Below are 18,799 nucleotides of genomic sequence, written 5' to 3'. Positions count from 1 at the left end.
AAAGCTGTTAATGATGAATCATAAAACCCTCGGGGGTAAATTTAATGTTGGACTTTTTGTGAGTTGTTCCTGTGTTGTAGTAGCAGCCACACACACATAGCAAGGCTGAGGAGCACCTTCAGTATTCTCTATATGGAAAACAGCCTCAATAATGCATTTAACCTCGTCATAGGTGTCCACCTGTGCTGTATCAGTGGTCAAATCGTGACCCTTACAGCCTTAAGCTCCGATTCAGACGCTGGCCAGCGAGATGGATGATGGAACTTGCATGCGAAAAAATAAAGGAAAAGAAAAAAGTTCCTCCATTAATGAAGAAAGAACATGCTTTTACATGTCTCCATTTAGCCCTTTTCTCAGGTTTGAAACGTGCAACTCCATTCATATCACAAACTCCTCTTTTCGCACCCTTCTAGTCTCCTCTTTCCTCGACTCGCAAAACTCAGAAGCCAGTCGGTCAGCGTTTGCGTCAGAGCTTAAGGTGGTATTGTCATTGTTCAAGTGCTTCTCTGTCGGTTTGTTATTGTGTATGTGAGCCTAAACTGTGTTCTGGTGTATATAGGTAATGATAAGGAGATACTGTACCTGTGGACTTTAAAGACCTCATCACGGATCCTAGCGCTTTAATCGTTCTCTGTGTCTCTATTCACTAAATGCTCTCTTCTCTCTAATTTAGACTGCCTTACCGGCATGAATTACAATTCTGTATTGCCAAAGCTAAATATAGAAGGAGAATTGGAAAGTTGGGGGAAATAAACAAAACAAAAAAATCTGCTGACGGCCGACAACAAAATGGTTCCAGTTGTAGTGAGGTGGCATTGTTTAGCAAACGGCATAATGTGAAATTGGGGAAATGCATCAGTTGTTATTTTCTGTGTCTCTGTATCGCTCCTCAATAAACTTCTTCCTCATAATGGCATACTTTGTGTTGCTGTTGTCTAAGAGACTGGGTTTTGGGGGACAGTTATAACAACCTTATTTAAATCCTCAGTACAAACTTGAGTTTTATGCATAATTTCATTTTATTGTGGTCTCTTTTGGCCAGAAGGTGACTTTAGGAATATTTGTTTTTATCACGTAACGTCATAACATATGTGTAGGTACTCTAGGTCTGCAGCATCCAGCCCATGCAGTGGGAGCACATCTGGTTTCCATAACAACAGAACTGAAGAAAGGAGGCACAACCCAAGAAAAAGGATGAATACATGGCTACAAAATGAGCATAAATAATCTTTTATCTTCAAAGGTTTTAAATTCTTATTGTGACTTTGCATCCTTGATAGCCTAGAGTTGTTTCAAACTCTTACCGCTCACTTTAATGTAAGCAGCATGTGACCTTGTATTTGAAGACAAGTAGTAGTAGTAGTAGTTGTAGTGGTGGTTGTATCAAGCTGTTTATGCTCCTTTGAAATCTGCATCTACAATGGACCTTTTTAAAAATAGAAATGAACATCAAATGGACTGTTTGCAACTTTGCACACAGATTTCCATCCCTCAATACAATAAAGCTTTTATCCCCCTCAGCCCAAACATCTGGAGCAGTGCTCGAAACCTTGCACCCTAAGTCAGTTGTTTAATCGCGTATGTTTGATCAGAGGGCTTGTCTTGTGGTTACAGTCCGTATGGTCAAACCAAAACACCAGCATAATAAACATCTACCGGTGGTCAAAGCCTAAATGATTTAACACTGTTTGCATAGAGTACACACTACGAGCACAGAGCAGAGCATTCATTTTCTGGAGTCTGGTCATTTTTAATTTAATTTTATATATTTACAGTATATAAAAACATTTTTTTTTACAAATATTTCCTTCCATAATGTAAAAAAAAAAACCAACTTGCTATTCAAGATACTGATATTGCTTAATGGAAATGCACGTAAAGTATTTAGCCTACAAGTTCAAACAGACTGAATGTGTGATAAATGAGTGAATAAGGTGACAAGACAGTAACTTCATCATCATCATTTTCTGGCCTTAACTGTATTTTATATGTTGACTCTGAACCCCTGACTGCAAGCCCTAATTCACTAATTATTTTCAGTCATTAGCATTTGTTTAATGTTTTAGTGAGTGGAAGTGACAGCATGGAGAAGACAAGGAAGCTGATTTTAAATTACCAACCAATTTAAGGCCCCATTCCCCTACAGCCACATGATGGCAGCAGAAGTCCAGCTGAGCTTTGCACAAAATTATTCAATTAATAAAGTGAGACGGCACAATGTCATTTAAGTTTTGGGTATATGTGGCACATGTTCAGTGTTTACAGCTGATAGAAGCTCAGTTGAAATTCTGTCAGTTTTGATGTCTAGAACTGTTGCGTACTCAAATTTTAAAAATCCATGCCTCTTTTCCTCTAAATCAGGGGGTATGTTTTGTTTGAAGCTTTATTCCTTTTCCTACAGGTTACGGTAGGCTATATATGCTCTATTGTGCCACTAATTCTGATCATGCTCACATTCGCTGTGCTGCTCTAAGTGTGACCATGCAGTCCTACTCATTGGGGAGATGTCCCCTTCAACTTTCCACTTAACACAATGGCTCTTGAGCACACAATGCTCATGGGAGCAAGTGAGCTCCAAATGATCTCTGGCCCTTGGTACAAGTTGCAGAGCTGAGTAAAGAGCTCCCTCTAGTGGTCTACATTTAAACATGCTTTTTACTCTCGTCAAGATTGCGAGAAGTGAAGGCCCACTGCCAAATAACCACACCACACACGTCATATCTGATTATTACAACAGACTGCTGCGGTAAAGTACTGACACACTCCTGTAACAAAAGGATTCAGAGTGCAAATGCTTGCACTAAAAATATATTGCCCGTCAACTCCTTTTCGCAGGCGTGAATAAGTCTCGCGATGTTTTGTATTCAAACGTTCTTTATTGATAGCAATCTTTTTTTTTTCTTTTTTTAAGGGAACCTTTTTTTTATTTTAGTTTTAGTAATTCAAATCTTTAGTTACTGTATTTAAATAAATTAATGTACATATACAATATAAATAAATTTGTTTTAACAAGGTTAGATTTTTTTTCCCCCCAGCAGCTGTTCACACACGTCACATCAAGGTGACTGTGTCAGTGATATTTATAACAGAGTGGAGCTATTCTTGTCACAATGAGTTGTAATTTCCATAACTGATAATAATTGAAGGCGCAATCATTCTCTTTAACCCGGGTAAAGGCGTTTATATACAGTCAGTGGTTTAAATACTTGAGCTGAAGGATAGTTGAATGAGCGCAACAAAGTCGGTCGACCCGGGGCTGCAAAACGAGCGCACCCAACGCTCTCTCGGTTTGAACTGCGCAACAGCGTGGCTGCCTTTTGATTGGACGGTTGGACGCTGACCCGTCGCACTGACAGTCGTTGTGAGTGGGTGACATCGGCTAGCATCACAATTCACCCTGAAACTGCCAGCGTCAGCTACGCTAACAGGAAACAGCGGGTGATTTTGTGCTTTTCACAGCCGCGGAGGCCACTAACTAAACGGATAAAACGTTTCTGTGAGTACGGCGAGGATGTCTGTCCCGGCAGGAGAGGGATGAAGATGACACCGCTGTTGTGGCGAATTGTGTCAGTGTGGATATGTGTAGCTGTAGTCTGTTGGTGAGTTGGTTCAATGTGTCTCATTTACTAATACTGCTGTTGTTTGTTAGCAAACGCTGAATGTGTGAACTTCTAAACATTCTGACTAATGTTATCCCCTGTTAAAATCTGTTACAACGCGTTAGCCGGCTAGCTAGCTACCGTTGACATGACGTTGTGATGTGGCACCTGGATGACTTCTGACTTGTTGTCAAGTTAGCATGAGTAGCTAACTACTGACCTAGCTCGATTTAAAACAGGCGACGCCGGCGTTAGCTAATAATAAAGATGTCCTTATGTAACACGATCGTCCACCATGATATATGGAACTGGTACAATTTGATCCAGTTAGCAGCCGCATTAAGTATGACCTGTCAGGGTGACTGTTCTTAAAACTGGTTCACGGGTATAAGTGTATCCTTCACAGAAAACATCTCGACTGTAACAACCTGGTTCCCAACCTGCTGAGTTTACTGTACATCCTTGACTTGTGATTCACACGACTCACAATGTCACACAACAAGACAGTGTGACACAGATCTGGTTCACCAGCTCTTGGCTGGATTATAACCCTGTCACGTCAGTAACGCCCGTCCTCTTGAGAGCCTCAGGTTAGGTCTGTGTAAATCTGTCAGAACACACTAAAGCCACAGGCAGTTGAGAGATTATGTTGGATGAGCCATGATGTTAGAGGGTAGTAATACAACTCAACACGCACTGACTGCTGTGCTTCAGAGAGTGGGGAGGGGATGGAAGGAGGGATATGATGTAATATTTATTGAGATTAGTGTTGGTTCTTGGTATGGCCTACTTCTACCAACACTGCTTTTAGTGCCTGGTGAAATTGTGAGCGACTGTGTCCCTGGCACAGTATGTGTAAGTATAATAGTTTATGTTGCCGAGACTTTTTTTGTCCAGTCCAGACCTCAAAAACACCTGCTAGTTTCTCACCATGGTCTGTCAGATGTTGTTAATGAAGGAGCCTCACAGAGACTGTGCTTATTTTCTTCTTCTCATAAATAGCGATGGCACAAGTGTGATAATTTAAGACTGTATTTTGCCATATTTATCATACATCCAGTGATAATCATCCATTTTACCTGTTATTACAGCTGTATTACAAGTACTTTTATTTCAGTGATTGCTGAACATCACAACATACAGTACTTTGTTTTTGTGTGTACTGTATAATTAATCTTCTGGATTATCCCAAACAAGACATTCATCAATTTTAACACCTTTCAGAATAAATTGCTAGATTGTATGATGATACTTTAAGGAATTGTGTCAATTTCAGATTGAGAAAGTTTTCAAGGGTTCCACAATATCAGTTTATAGTTCTACCACAAATTTTTATTATTTCATTACATGTATGGGTGAAACCCTAATGTATGACATATAATCTTATCAGGTTCACAGGTCACCTGTCAGATGTGTTTCCCAAGGACGGTATGATGAGAGTGGACACATGTACATGATCTTTGCACCTGTGGGAGACGTGTTTTGTTTATTACATTTTTTCCCCCCTATAGTAGCTAATAGCTGTCCTTCATACCCAACTTGCCCCTTGAGATTGTATAGGGACTGATTGCAATCTATTCTTGTTCATTTTTGTTTTTATTTTATTATTTTGTATCCTTAAAAAAAGACACAAAACTATATAGAGCAATTTATGATATACATATATATGACATACATATCATGCAGTATATGAAGACCACTGGACAGTCTTTTTGACAGGGAGACTTTAATTCTTTGTCTGTAAGCTATTAGTTAATTATTTAGAAGACTTCCTACCATTCTTGCTCCGCTGGGAGTCATGTTGTGGCTGCTGACTTTTAATTAGAACACAAATGCACTGTTGTTCACTGAAGTGTTCATGACAGGTCTAGCCTTGATCAGCACAACAGTCACACTAGCCGGGCCAGTGGCCAAGCTAAGTACCTGACCTGGAATCCAGAGCAAAATCCAGATAATTGGATTGTTGACAAGTCACTGGTATGGTATGGTCCTTAAGAACAAGTATGACAATATGGCATTTATTTAAAGCCTTGTTACTGCTAATTATCACATTTTTCCCCTACTGGAGACTTTTCTTGCATAACTTCACACAGCAAAATTGTGGTGTTAAATACAAAAGAAAGGGGAGTTGTCTGTAAATGTTTTGACACCCTTGGCCAACTTGGGCAACTTACGCACTTGGTCGTTTTTTAAGATGAAGTACACATGACTCATTTGCAGTCATATGGTCATTTGCTTCGCCTTTCCAACTAGCTTACCTGCTGCTCTATCGGAAGGTTTTCTTGCACTACGCACTCTGTTTTACTTAATGCCATTCTGAACTGTGGAAATTGCAACCTTGAAGTATCTTACTGTGTATAGCCCTCAGTGGCTTTGTAGGCGTCAATTAGCTTCGTTACTCAGACAGTTGTTGAGTGTTTCCACAAGGTTTGAAGAGTCTGAGAACAGTCATTCTGGATATGTCATCAGCTGAGAATTTTAATTATTGCCCTGCCCTGTGCCTGCCTGTTGAGTTAGGAGTTTTGATGATTTACACGTAGAGATAAAAAGTATCGGAGCACTAACATTTGAAGAATAGTTTCTTAGTTGTCTGATTGTATTTGCTTTGTCTCATTTACTCCATCAAAATATATAATTGGCACATCAGTGGCCCAAGTGAAGAGACACAGGTGTCCTTATTCATTCTTTATTTTCACTTACAATATTGTACATTTTCAGTAAATGGGTAATAGATACAGGCTCACACAGACTCTGGGCAAAAAGAAAAACATACTAGGATTTAAACATCTTAGGATCTTCCATGTGTCCTTTAAGAGACTCTGTGGTCATGTTGTGCAATATACAACTTGTTTCAGGTGTGTCTGTTGACTTTGACAACAGTCCCTGGCTCTGCACACAGATAAGATAAATCGTTCAGTTGTGGTACAGGCCACCTGGACCTTCTCGGTGCGTCATGCTTTGACAGTGTGCTGCAGCCTGCTCCGTCTGTGACGCAATTCTTTCATAATAAAATGTTTCGCTTGCTTGGTTGAAAAGTTTATGAATTCTCCACATTCTTATTGTTTGAGCCCAGTACAGTTTCTGTAACACGTTACAGACTGACTCAATGGTATTATGGCAATGATTTTCTTTCCCTTTGTCTCGTAGGTATCCTAGTTGCTATGTTGGCACAGAGACGCACCAGGAGGGCCAGAGGTCTGTTTCCTCACAGGACGTCAGTTCAGAGGAAGAGTCAGGGGAAACGTCTCATCATCACAAGGTAGAATCTTATAATTGTGCAAGACTGTCCTACAGATTACCTCATGTCTCAGATGATTCACAGATGGGTTTAAAATATATATATTTTTTATGAGCATACACTTCCATCAAATCAGTATTTGGAGTGACCACCCTTTGCCTTCAAAACAGCATCAATTCTTCTAGGTACACTTGCACACAGTTTAGAAAACTAGCCACAGATCTTCTGTGGATGTTGGCTTCCGCAAATCCTTCTGTCTCTTCGTGTAATCCCAGACGGACTCGATGATGTTGAGATCAGGGCTCTGTGGGGGCCATACCATCACTTCAAGAACTTCTTCTTCTTTACGCTGAAGATACTCCTTAAAGACGTTGGCTGTATATTTGGGTGAAAAAACATACATATCTGTATTCAATTGGTATTGCATGATGGATAAGTAGCTGCCTGTATTTGTCAGCACTGAGGACACCATTAATCCTGACCAAATCTCCAACTACAGTTGTAGAAATGCTGCCCCAAACTTGCAAGGAACTTCCCCCATGCTTCACTGTTGCCTGCAGACACTCGTTATTGTACCGCTCTCCAGCCCTTCGGTGGACAAACTGCCTTCTGCTGCAGCCAAATATTTCAAATTTTGACTCATCAGTCTCGAGTACCTGTTGCCATCTTCTGCACCCCAGTTCCTATGTTTTCATGTTTCCTTGAGTCAGTTGGCCTTGTTTCCATGTCAGAGGTATGGCTTTTTTGGCTGCAACTATTCCACGAAGACCCCTTCTGGCCAGACTTCTCCAGTCAGTAGATGTGTTTACCTGGGTCCCACTGTTTCTGCCAGTTCTGAGCTGATGGCACTGCTGGACATGTTCAGATTTTGAAGGGAAATGAGCTTTTCATCTGCTGCACCAAATTTCCTTGGCAATTTCCCTAACTTTCTGCCAGTGTGCCTATCAGAATTGATTCTGGTTTGAAGGCAAAGGGTAGTAATGCCAAATATAGATTTTATCTAGATGTTTCTTTTGCTCGCTCAATGTCAGGTTGACAGCAATTGCGCAACAGTATGTGAGAGAGATTATTATGTAACTCATTCAGGTTAGTAAAAGCTTTTGATTATGTGATCAAAGTGTTACTCAGTGTTGTTGATATGTCTGTGCAAGGTTGAGGAAAGCTGGGTCTCACCTGCTCGGTCCTTATCTGAAAATGAGCAGCTGATAGAAGATGAACAGCAAAAAGAGGAGCAAATAGCACAAGAGGTGGACCAAAAGCAGGATGAAGAGGTACAGTATAGATGTAGATCTATAGATCTGTGTAGATTAAAAAATACTATAAGTGTTCTCTGCTGTGACATTTACATACAGCATGTGAGTAATAATTTCAAAGATGTGTTTAAGCTAGGATTTCTAAAGGTGTTGTTTTTCAGACCAGAAGAAGCAGTCATGTGCATGTAACATACAGTTTTTTATATCGATTGTTCCTTGACATTTGAAACTTTAAGTGTTTTGTTGATCAGTCCAGCTCCAGTTAATGGACCAAGCATTTCATTGTTTCACTCAGTAGTTCAAATATCTCTGCTGATCCATTAGGCCTTTGAAACGGAGGAGCCCACTGCAGAAGCAGAGCTGGAGGCAGACAAAGGAATTTTACAAGCTGAGGAAAGCTCAGAATATCAACACCCTGAAACCTCCTTCGCTCAAGATCAGGACTCTGCCTCCCCACTGCCTTCCACTGACTCTGTCTCTGGCTTTTCTGCTGCTGAGAATAAAGATGACCCAACCATCTTTAACATTCAAGACAACACTCCAAAAAGGCAAGCTGATATTAAGTCACATTAAACTGAAGATGCATTTTTTTGGTTTTATTGTTTGTAAAAAAAAAAAAAAAAGGCGACAGAAAACAATTTCTTTGCTTTAAAATATATATTACATTTCTTATACATTTCTTGTTTCATATTCAGTGTTTGGGGTGACACATCAGATGTAGCTGCTCCTGAGGTCACTGATTCTGACCTGCCTCCAGTTGACTGTGAAGACGAAGAGAACAACCCATATGACAATGATAGGTAGGTGCAGTTAATCTTGTGCAGAATAAAGATTGAGTTTAAAATAGAACTGACTCTCTTAAACAAGGCAACAATTTCTGTCGCCACAGCAACCCTCCAGTCGTTCTGGAGAACACTTCCAATGCTCACACTGCAGGTACTAAAACCCTCACTGACCCTTCTCTGAGTGCTCCAGCTGGTCACGGCAGCCATCATCTGGAAGCCAACACATCACACATGCTTAAAGAGCAGGTAAGAAGCCGGGATATAATGTGAACTATTTTCCCCTGTCTATCAGAGGACGTGTCCCAGCTCTCATTTTCTCATTATCTTTGACAGGACTTGAGCTCCCTTGTGACCACAGACACAGATTCCACTACGAGTTGCAAAGACGCAGAGGACATCCCCACTTTTGATGAGTGGAAGAGGAAGGTGATGGAAGTGGAGAAAGAGAAGAGTAAGATTAAGATTTAGATTTCATCAAATTCGAGAAATGTAAGCAACAATTTTGTCAACATAAATCTTTGCTGTGGTTTTTCTCTGTAGCTCAGACTACTCACACATCAAACGATGGAGGTTCTCACACAGTGAAGAAGGTTCAGAAGAACTTCAATAACTATGCGTCAGTGGAGTGTGGAGCCAAGATACTTGGTGCTAACCCAGAGGCTAAGGTATGTTTTTTTTTTTTTTTTTTATTCCATGTACCTAGAAATACTGCTTGTCCTGTTGGGTGCTCACGCAGTGACTGATACTGGTTTGTTCATTTGTTCCGTACAGAGCACTTCAGCTATACTAGAGGAGAACATGGACTTATACATGTTAAACCCCTGTAGTAACAAAATCTGGTATGTAGTATCAGTGCATCTCCTGCTTTTTAAATATCAGTGAGACCAGTTCCTTTTGTCACCATCTGAAGCCCCATTTCTCTGTTTGTCTTTTTCTCAGGTTCATTATTGAGCTCTGTGAGCCCATCCAGGTGAAGCAGTTGGACATTGCTAATTTTGAGCTTTTCTCTTCCACTCCTAAAGACTTTCTCGTCTCCATTAGTGATAGGTATGCACTCCAGCTACTAAATTCAAGTACAGTACGGTCACGTACCATGCTTTTAGTCGGCCACATCTAAATTCCACCCTCTGGCGTAACGGAATGAAGCATTGGTCAAGTAACTAACATATCTTCTACTCCCGCAGATACCCAACAAATAAGTGGCTAAAGCTGGGAACATTTCATGCCAGGGAGGAACGCACAGTTCAAAGCTTCCCGCTGGATGAACAGATTTATGCCAAATATGTGAAGGTGAGCATGGTATTTGTTTGTTAATAGTCACACTACCTCAATGTAGTCTGTCTCTTTTGAAGTAGTTTAAATGATTTGCTGTAATTTTTAAGTGAAGTTAAAGGTAAATGTTCCATTTTAATCTCTTTGAATGGAAGTTTTGTCTCCTTCCATACTTTCATAGCACTCACAAGAGCACTCGGGTCCGTGAGTGACTCTTGTAAGGCTCTTCTGTTTTATAATGAGGCTGTACTCTTTCTGTCCCAGAGACACTGGTGCCATTTTGACAGAAGTAATCCAGATAAAACCAACATACTCTCTTTAGTCCTGTGTTGAATGCATGCTTACATCTTAATTTTTCTCTCTTTTTCTCTTGCTTCAGATGTTCACCAAGTACATAAAGGTTAGCATGTCCTTCTTGTAGTGCTCTGCGTTTGGGTGAACTGAATATTAAATGTGTATTTGGTGTGATCAACATTGACAGATTCAGATCTAACTTGCCATGCTACTTGCAAACCATTATAACTTCAAGACTGTTAAATATGCTCATATCATACATTGTAAACATTTGAAAAGGCATGAAATGATAACCCCCGGCTGTCATCCAAATAATAACAATCTCTGTCAGATGATGTAACTCGTCATGTGCGGCCATGTTTCTGTCAGATTTCTTAACATTGTGACTTACTGGCATTCAATCAATCAGCGTTTCATTCCACCGTATTGATTGTTCAGCAAATGAAATCAACGCTTTGCTGTTTGTTTGCTCAATGTGCTGATTTGTGTTTGTTATAACACAGCGATACATTTTCATCAAATTGTCTGAATCCTTTTTGCTTGTTTCAGGTAGAGCTGGTCTCTCACTTTGGCTCTGAACACTTCTGTCCACTTAGTCTCATAAGGTAGGACATTGGAATGCTCTTAAGACACTGAAAGCTTCTTAATAGGAAGAGAAAAACCTTACTTTGGGACCAGAAATAAGTGTAGTGCCAATTTCACAGTTCATCTATTTGTAGATGATTATAGCCTGGAAGCCAGCCTGAACTTTCCTTGCCCTCAAACGTTTTGTGGAGGAAAGTTGTATGGAGTTTATTGTGCTCCATAAAGACCTGCCGGGCTTATCAAATAGTTTGGGTGGGCTTTATGCAGTGATTGTCAGATGACTAACAGATAAATAGCCATATACATCATATGAGAGAGGTGGAGTTGAATTTGTGTTCAAGACTACTTTATAGTAGGACTTTACAATTATACGCAGAGACTCCTGTTCTGATAAGGCTTGAGTCTGGCTATGGCAGGCTACGATGATCCTGCATTCTTCTGTTTTTAATGATCTAGTTTAATTATAAGTATGAGTGTGTACGATAGCCTTTTGCATACCACATTAACTTCCTAGTCTTTCCTAGTCAAGAATGTGGTTGGAGCAGTAAGAACAAGGAAACAAGTAGAAAACTCTATGGCATTTTTTTATTTCTGGTGTACTTTCAGATGCTACTTTAAGAGAAACTGACTTTCTAATGCTGAGACGTAGGAGCCTTTCTAGGATTGCCCTGTTAATGTACGGCAATAAAGACGCAGGATAAGACAGATCAGTTTTCACATTCCTGTGGCATTGCAATGATTTGGGTGAACTGTTTTTTTTTTTTTTGTCAGGGTGTTTGGCACAAGCATGGTGGAAGAATATGAAGAGATAGCTGATCCAGCAGAGAGACCAGATGATCAGGACGATGACTTGGGTGAGAACTGAGTACATTATGTTTTTAGCAGCTAAATACAGTTTGTGGAATTTTTCTCCTTATCTTAGATAAACTCAGCCTCTTGGACAAGCAACCTGTTAACCTGCCAGTTTCAAGGATACTATGATAAACCTGTTTTGAAATTAATTTGCTTTCAGTGTACCAAACCTAAAGTGTTTTTTAATCACATGTTGCTTGAGAGGTGGATGTGATCTTCTTTAGTTTAAATGTGTTAATATTTCTACAGATTATCCTGGATCTGTACCAGGTGAAGTCAAGTCTAAGAACCTGATTGGATCAGCAAAAGGTAAGTCGGGCTTAATGTTTTTTTATGGCATCAAGAGCAGAGCATTTATATCTGAGATGATTGCATTAACTTGTGATTGGTCTTTTAATTTTCTCTTCAGATGCCATTTTGAATATGGTTAATAATATTGCTGTCAATGTTCTTGGGGGAGGCCCAGGGATGCAAGGTATGGACAACACTACATACTTACTTTCTAACTTTCTTTGTAAAATACTTTTACAATTAATTTCAGTACATGTCTTTAAAACACAGATACAGTACAGAAAGAATGTAACTTTATATTTATCTCACCCATCCATAACAAACCGTCCAATGCAAAACATGGTCTTCAGAAAAAATAAGAAACATACCACAAGATAGTGTTTGGTAATTATACATTCAAAAAGTACATTTCTTTTAAATTTAGACTAAACTAAAAATTATTCCATCTTGTAGAGTTTACCTTATGCTGATAAAATGGTCAGGTTGACAAAATTCTAATAATTTGTACAGCTACTCATAGTAATTCTTATCCATGTTTTCAAGGAAACCTTTCATCCCAAGAAGGGAACACGACTGAGCCGTCACAAGAGCTTGAAACCACCACTGAAACTACCACTGCAGACCTTACTACACTGTGAGTACACATCAGAGCCTTTTAAAAGAATATTTCACCATTTTAGCATTGTACTTATTTTGCGTACACATAGTAGCAGCTGATGTGGCTTTGAGCTGCTAACCTTGGGCAGAGATAAAAGGTGGACTACAGCAATATTTTCAAATTTCACAACAACAGATGCATCTGTGAAGTTCCCCTATAATCTTATATAAAGTTCCAATCTTGATGGATTGGAATTTTATATATATTGGTGCTTTGATTTTCTGAAATCTGTCTGTGTGAAATTTCTCGTAATTTGTTTCATGAAAGGTCGTGTGGGTTTTTTTTGTATTTTTATTTTTTTTCTCTAAAATCCCACACACATTTACATGTCTTTGTGCATGTTACTCGGAGATAAGTGCTAGTGGGAAGTGGTTTGATATTATAAAAAACCCTACAGAGTAATCTAAGTACAGCACGGTTCCTCAAATCTGGTATCATGTGTTAGTTTGTCAACTGGAAGCAGCATCTTTATTATCCAGTGGTGGTTTTACATGTTTTATAGATATTTTCTTTGTGGGTGGGTGGGTTTTCGACAGTAGCTCTCGTTCACTGCGTCTAATGTGTACAATATTTCCATTCTCTCTCTCTCTCTAGTCCTGACGCTGAAGATGTGCAGATTTCACCAGACCTTGATATCCCTGAAACTGCAGGCCCCTCTTCAGAGACCCTTGTGCCAGAGGCTACTCCCTCACCTGATAGTAGCAAACAAGAGCTCCCCCCAGTGGAGGAACAAATAGTGATACCTTTAGGAAAAGATGAAGATGAAGATATCAGCTCTACAATCACTCTTCTGGACAAGGAGGAGGAGCTGGATGAAGACAAAGAGAAAAGGGATCATCATAAACGACAACAAGAAAGCCAAGTTTACTGCTCACTTTCCTCTTCATGCTCTTGTGCAGCCTCTCTCCAGGAGTATTACCACCGGCAGTGTTCAGCCTTTTTGTACAAAAAGAGGAAATGCCAAACAATGGACCGAAAGCAAATGATTCCCCCCATCCAGACACCCACTTGGCATCTTCCTCCGCTCCCTTCTGCCTGCCCTGGGCCTCAGCATCACCACAGAGAGGTACAACAGCCGCAAGAAAAAGAGCCAGCTCCTGAGCAGAAGCCAGAGAGTGAAGCTGTTGTACCAGAAGCACCACAGCCTCTGGAGAATGCAGCAGAATCCGTATATGAACCTCCGCCGCTGGAGCCCAGTCAAACCGTGAACCTCCCCAAACCCACTGTCACTGATTCACCCTCTTCTAAACCTGCTGCTATTGTGGAAACGCCACAGCTGACTTCTGAGAAGCCAGCAAAGGAGCCAGGGCCAGTAAAGAGCCAGGATGTGCTGGCTGAAGAGAAGCACAGCAAGCCTTCAGCCTCTCTCAGTAGCTCTGTCTATGTAAAACCCAGTGTCAGTGCCACAGTGGACAAGGAATCAGCGCCACCAGCGGAGGAGAAGCCTAACATTGATGCCTCTAACGTAGAAATAAATGCCGCCACCCAAACCCAGGATGCAACAGACCTGTCTCCAGTTCCCCATCCCACCACCTCCCCTTATATAGAACACCCCGACCCACCAGTTGTGCCTGAAAGTGGCACTGCTTCAGCTGAAGTATCCCTCCCTGCTCCTGACACCATCACAGAACCTGAGCCCTCTGAAAGCAACGTCATCATAGATAATAAAATGGAGGATCTTGCAGAAGACGTATCTACGTCTTCAGGGGGCAGCGGTCGCCCCACTACTCCGACACCTTCTTCGCCTACCCTACCATCCCTCTCAGACATCTACGCGGAGCCTCCTAATGGCACGGAGCAGAACGGGAACCCAGTGCATGGCTCCAGCCAGAAAGAGTCTGTGTTCATGAGACTCAACAACCGCATCAAGGCCCTGGAGATGAACATGTCACTCAGTGGGCGCTACCTGGAGCAGCTCAGCCAGAGGTGAGGGAACACTTGCACACAAATAATAGAAAGAGGTTGTTTTTCATTTATGAGCTGAGGTCAGGGTGACTTTAAGACTTGTACCACCTTTAAATTGAAGGTATCGAAAGCAGATGGAGGAGATGCAGAAGGCTTTCAACAAAACCATCATTAAACTCCAGAACACTTCTAGAATTGCAGAGGAGCAGGTGAGTAATGGCAGCTCCCCTTTAGAGATACAGCATTTAAAATTCAATATTTTTTTATCGACAAATGCTTAGACACTAGTACGTAATGTGAAATGGTTGCTCATAGTGACAAACCCACCGAGAATTAGAGATGCAATTCCCCTCAACTCAAAATGGGATTTTAACATCTCGTAGCTCATTGTTTGTTTTAACTGCACGCAGCTTTACGATCAGTCTCCAAGGCTAAAAGGAGACTCATTATCGGACTATTCATTAGGTGGGCAGAAACACAACTCCTCATGCATACTGATGTTGCTCCGTATCAGCAAGATGCTAAACTGTTTGACTTCGCATTCATCCATAATACATTTCCAGCTCGTTGCGTTGCCTCCAAGTGGCCAAAATAGAAACAATTCAAAGCTTTAAACATCATATTTAACATTTTTGTCTATAATACATGCCATTTCAGTGACGTGAATCTGTGCAGTTGGTTACTGAATTTGTTGTCCTTTTACTCCCGCAGGACCAACGTCAGACTGAATCCATTCAGTTGCTGCAGGGCCAGCTGGAGAATGTGACTCAGCTGGTTCTCAACCTGTCTGTCAGAGTCAGCCAGCTGCAGAACGAGGTAGATACAACTCTCCAGGCACAGAGCCTTCATCTGTAATCAGTGTTATTTCAGCCCCAGCTGAGTAAATGTAGTCTTTTCCCAGGACCAAGTCATTAAGATGGACTGGTACTATTTCCCACGAGGTTCTGATGTTTAGAGAAAATATGGTACAAATGATTCGATATCAGATGTGATTCTGATTGTGTACTTGTGTGTTTTACTGTATTTTTTTGTCCTATCTCTGTCTTATCAGATGTTGCTCCTGTTCTACTAATAAGCTTGTAATCAATGCTCTGTTCTCTAGGTGTCAGACAGGCAGAATTACCTGCTGCTGTCTCTTGTGTTGTGTTTGTGCCTCGGCCTTCTGCTGTGTGCCAACCACTGCCGCATCTCCACTGTTCCCCAAACCACAGAACTGGAGCCACCCCTGCCCAAGAGCCACACCTACTGCGTTCCTGAAAGGTAGAAATACACGCTCAGATTTATTTATGACACATGACGACAAAGAGGAGTTATGGTCGAAACAGAAGATGTGAATACAGACGTGAAATGGGCGGTAACAGCTAATGGGCAGAGGTTACGGTGCCTTGAATGGCTTCTGCTCATTAAGCCAGTTTATTGACGTAATTACTCATCAAGAACATCGCAGCTGGAAACTTAAGTGATCACACATCAGTGACTGATGTCCTAATAAACGTGCTTCACGCTGTCTTTCCCCTCAACCATTACTGCTCTGTTTCCTTAATAGGCAGTTCTCCTGTAATGAGACGGGCTTGAAGAGGAGTGCATCCTATCCACTCATCCACTCCGAGTCATTCCAGTTAGCCACCACTGAAGGTAAGGTTTTAAGTCATTATATTTGTACTGTTCAGTGGTGAGAATCGAAGAATCAAACCACCTATTGATAGTAATGAACCCCATCCTTGTGTAACAGGCCCAGAGGAGACACAGAGTCTTTGTCCAGCAAATAGAAAGGTGAGTACAGTATGATTGTAAAGTAAAAGTGTGAAATGCTAGTAAGTTATAACAGGTTAGCAACATTAAAATGGTTCTTGTGTTTTTTTTCTACACAGAGGAGACGTCGTAAGATAAGACCCTTGGATAACGTGGAGACTCTGAAACCCTCCTTCCATGCTCCTCTAGAACTGTGTAATGGAGCTGCTGTGTGTAACGGCGTGCCTGTCACCACAAACCCCACACCCCATACAAAGAGGTTTCTTCAACCTCCCTTTAGAGACTCTCCGTCTGAGGGCAGCTCGGAGGCATCTTCTCATTCTGATGACCCCTCGTTCTGTGGCATCACCACAGCTTGCTCTCGAATCTGCGACGGCCTTCCTCCACCCAAGACGCGGGCGGAAAAGCGGGCGTTGAGACGCAGGCGTCCCAAGTCCAGCTGCGCCGTGGTGGATTTGCTTCATGCTCCTCGGAGGGACAAGGGCGAACCGTTGCACATTTCTACCATAGAGGACATCATAAATAGGAAAACGGAGCAAAGATCTGGGACATTTGTGACGCTCTCAGGTTCTGTCTAACTTAAGAAGAGACAAAAACTCCACTTACTGACTGCTAAACTCTTTTACAAAGAGGGTGGTTGTTCATTTCTTTAGCCAGAGGCAGCTTCAAGCTTCAACAGGAGGCAATCCTTCATTTTTATTCTTCATTTTGTTTTCTGTTCATGTTCTGCGTTCAGCTCTTTTCAGACTATCATATTTGTTACTTTAAATCAAAGAAATGTCTTCCCGGCTTTCCATTAAAGCTTTTCTCTTTCTCTTGTGAAGCCTGTTACCATTGACTCTTGACAAATCTAAATCTAAATCTAAACTTTAAAATGTACGTCAACATTTCCTGTCTGCACTTCATCTGACCTCTAATTAAACCTGCCAGAAAGTTCAACAAGACATTTGCTGTAGTCAATTTAACTTTCAAAATAAGAGCATTGAAATATTTAGTAACATTAATTTGGTATCTAAAGAACACACTGTATTGAAACAGCTGGATATTTTAAATTAGAAAGGCGAATATACAGATGCAATGTCTCTCCATAAATGAAGGACTGAACATAAGAAATGAACTATGTATGTGATATGTAAATAGAATTTCTGCTTCTACCTTCAGTCTTCAGATGTGCCCTAGCTTTGCAATGCCAGCCTCTCACCTCAATTCACAAGATTGTGGACTAATCTGAAGCATTATTGTTTGATGCGATTTACACTCCCGGAATAGTGAAATTTATGCCTGCCACTCCATTTGCTACATTAGGTTTGAGCTTAATTCACATTCAAAGTGGAGCTGCGAGTGTTATTAGGAGAAAATGAAAATTAATGGCTGGGATGGATTTGAGCTCAGGCCTTCTCAGAGCTGGAAGCATCCACTTCACTGAAGTACTTCGAGTAGGTCAATGAGTTCCTTCTTGTGGCCTCAGTAGTGATCCCCTGGTGCAGACCCTAAGCCCTGAGCGCTGGAGGAGAATAATTTTCCTTGTTACACTTCCTTGTTACATTTCCAATCAAAAGGTAACTCTTAACAACTTGTGATTGTTGACTAGTGTCATCATTTGCATGTGTGCTTGTACTTTTTTGTGTATAGTTAAATGCCAGATCCATTAGCTTTAATTTACACCGATAAGAGCGTTGTAGCTGATTACAGTAGGAAGTGTGGCGGCAACGTGAGACACACTTGGGTCGACAGTATTAAGAACAGGCAGGTGTTTTATGTCGGGTCACAGAACGTAGTGTGACATATTTAATGTGGCGCTGACGTGCTGATTCTCCACGTCAGTAAATCATTGCAACCTTTAAAAAGGCGAAAATGCGTTACAGATGAAGCCCTAGATGCAGTTAATGGAGATGGGAGAAAGCGCTACAGTTAGGTCCTAATGCATTTCAACACCATATATTCAGGTACGTAATGAATGTGGGACTGAAGTGCAGATTCTCAGCTTTAATTGGAGGGTAGTCAATCCAAATGTCAGGAAAGGTGATGGGAATAAAAAACATGTTTATACACACCACACTATTTTCCTAAATGCTATTGGACAAATGAACACAATCATAAATAACATGTTCATTTTTAAATTCTCTGTCCACAACCTTAAGGAACCCCTCTGTTGTGATGCTTTTCCAGGCCTTTCCTGAAGCTGATCGACCTTCGAAAGCATGCTGAGAGCTGAGGGAAACGGTTTACAAATTCTAACGTTACACTTGGAATCAACTCCAAGCCTGAAAATGGCGGGCTGCTTTATTCCAGATCTTTCCCTCCATTTGCGTGTG

The 18,799-nt window shown here is 41.1% G+C and overlaps 1 protein-coding gene across 2 annotated transcripts; it reads left to right on the top strand.

The window, feature by feature from the left end:
- The first annotated feature begins 3,182 nt into the window (after positions 1-3,182).
- Positions 3,183-17,307, top strand: LOC311489517 (SUN domain-containing ossification factor). 2 transcript variants are annotated; one of them, XM_084546632.1, is made up of 24 exons: positions 3,184-3,599; positions 6,747-6,858; positions 7,989-8,108; positions 8,415-8,638; positions 8,786-8,890; positions 8,980-9,121; positions 9,209-9,326; positions 9,416-9,540; positions 9,647-9,714; positions 9,815-9,922; positions 10,060-10,165; positions 10,527-10,547; positions 10,991-11,046; positions 11,798-11,880; positions 12,128-12,187; positions 12,288-12,353; positions 12,713-12,803; positions 13,422-14,753; positions 14,854-14,941; positions 15,444-15,548; positions 15,835-15,992; positions 16,279-16,367; positions 16,465-16,505; positions 16,604-17,307. In XM_084546632.1, exons 1-24 carry the CDS (start codon positions 3,535-3,537, stop codon positions 17,060-17,062), a joined length of 3,942 nt encoding a protein of 1,313 aa, XP_084402758.1. In that variant the 5' UTR covers positions 3,184-3,534; the 3' UTR covers positions 17,063-17,307. The 2 variants fall into 2 exon arrangements, with proteins under 2 accessions (XP_084402759.1, XP_084402758.1); XM_084546633.1 differs by lacking the exon at positions 10,527-10,547 and having other exon boundaries at positions 3,183-3,599.
- Positions 17,308-18,799: the final 1,492 nt, after the last annotated feature.

Source organism: Chelon labrosus, assembly GCF_963514085.1.
Source record: "Chelon labrosus genome assembly, chromosome: 6".
NCBI classification, from domain to species: Eukaryota; Metazoa; Chordata; class Actinopteri; order Mugiliformes; family Mugilidae; genus Chelon; species Chelon labrosus.
This window is presented reverse-complemented; position numbering and strand designations above follow the sequence as displayed.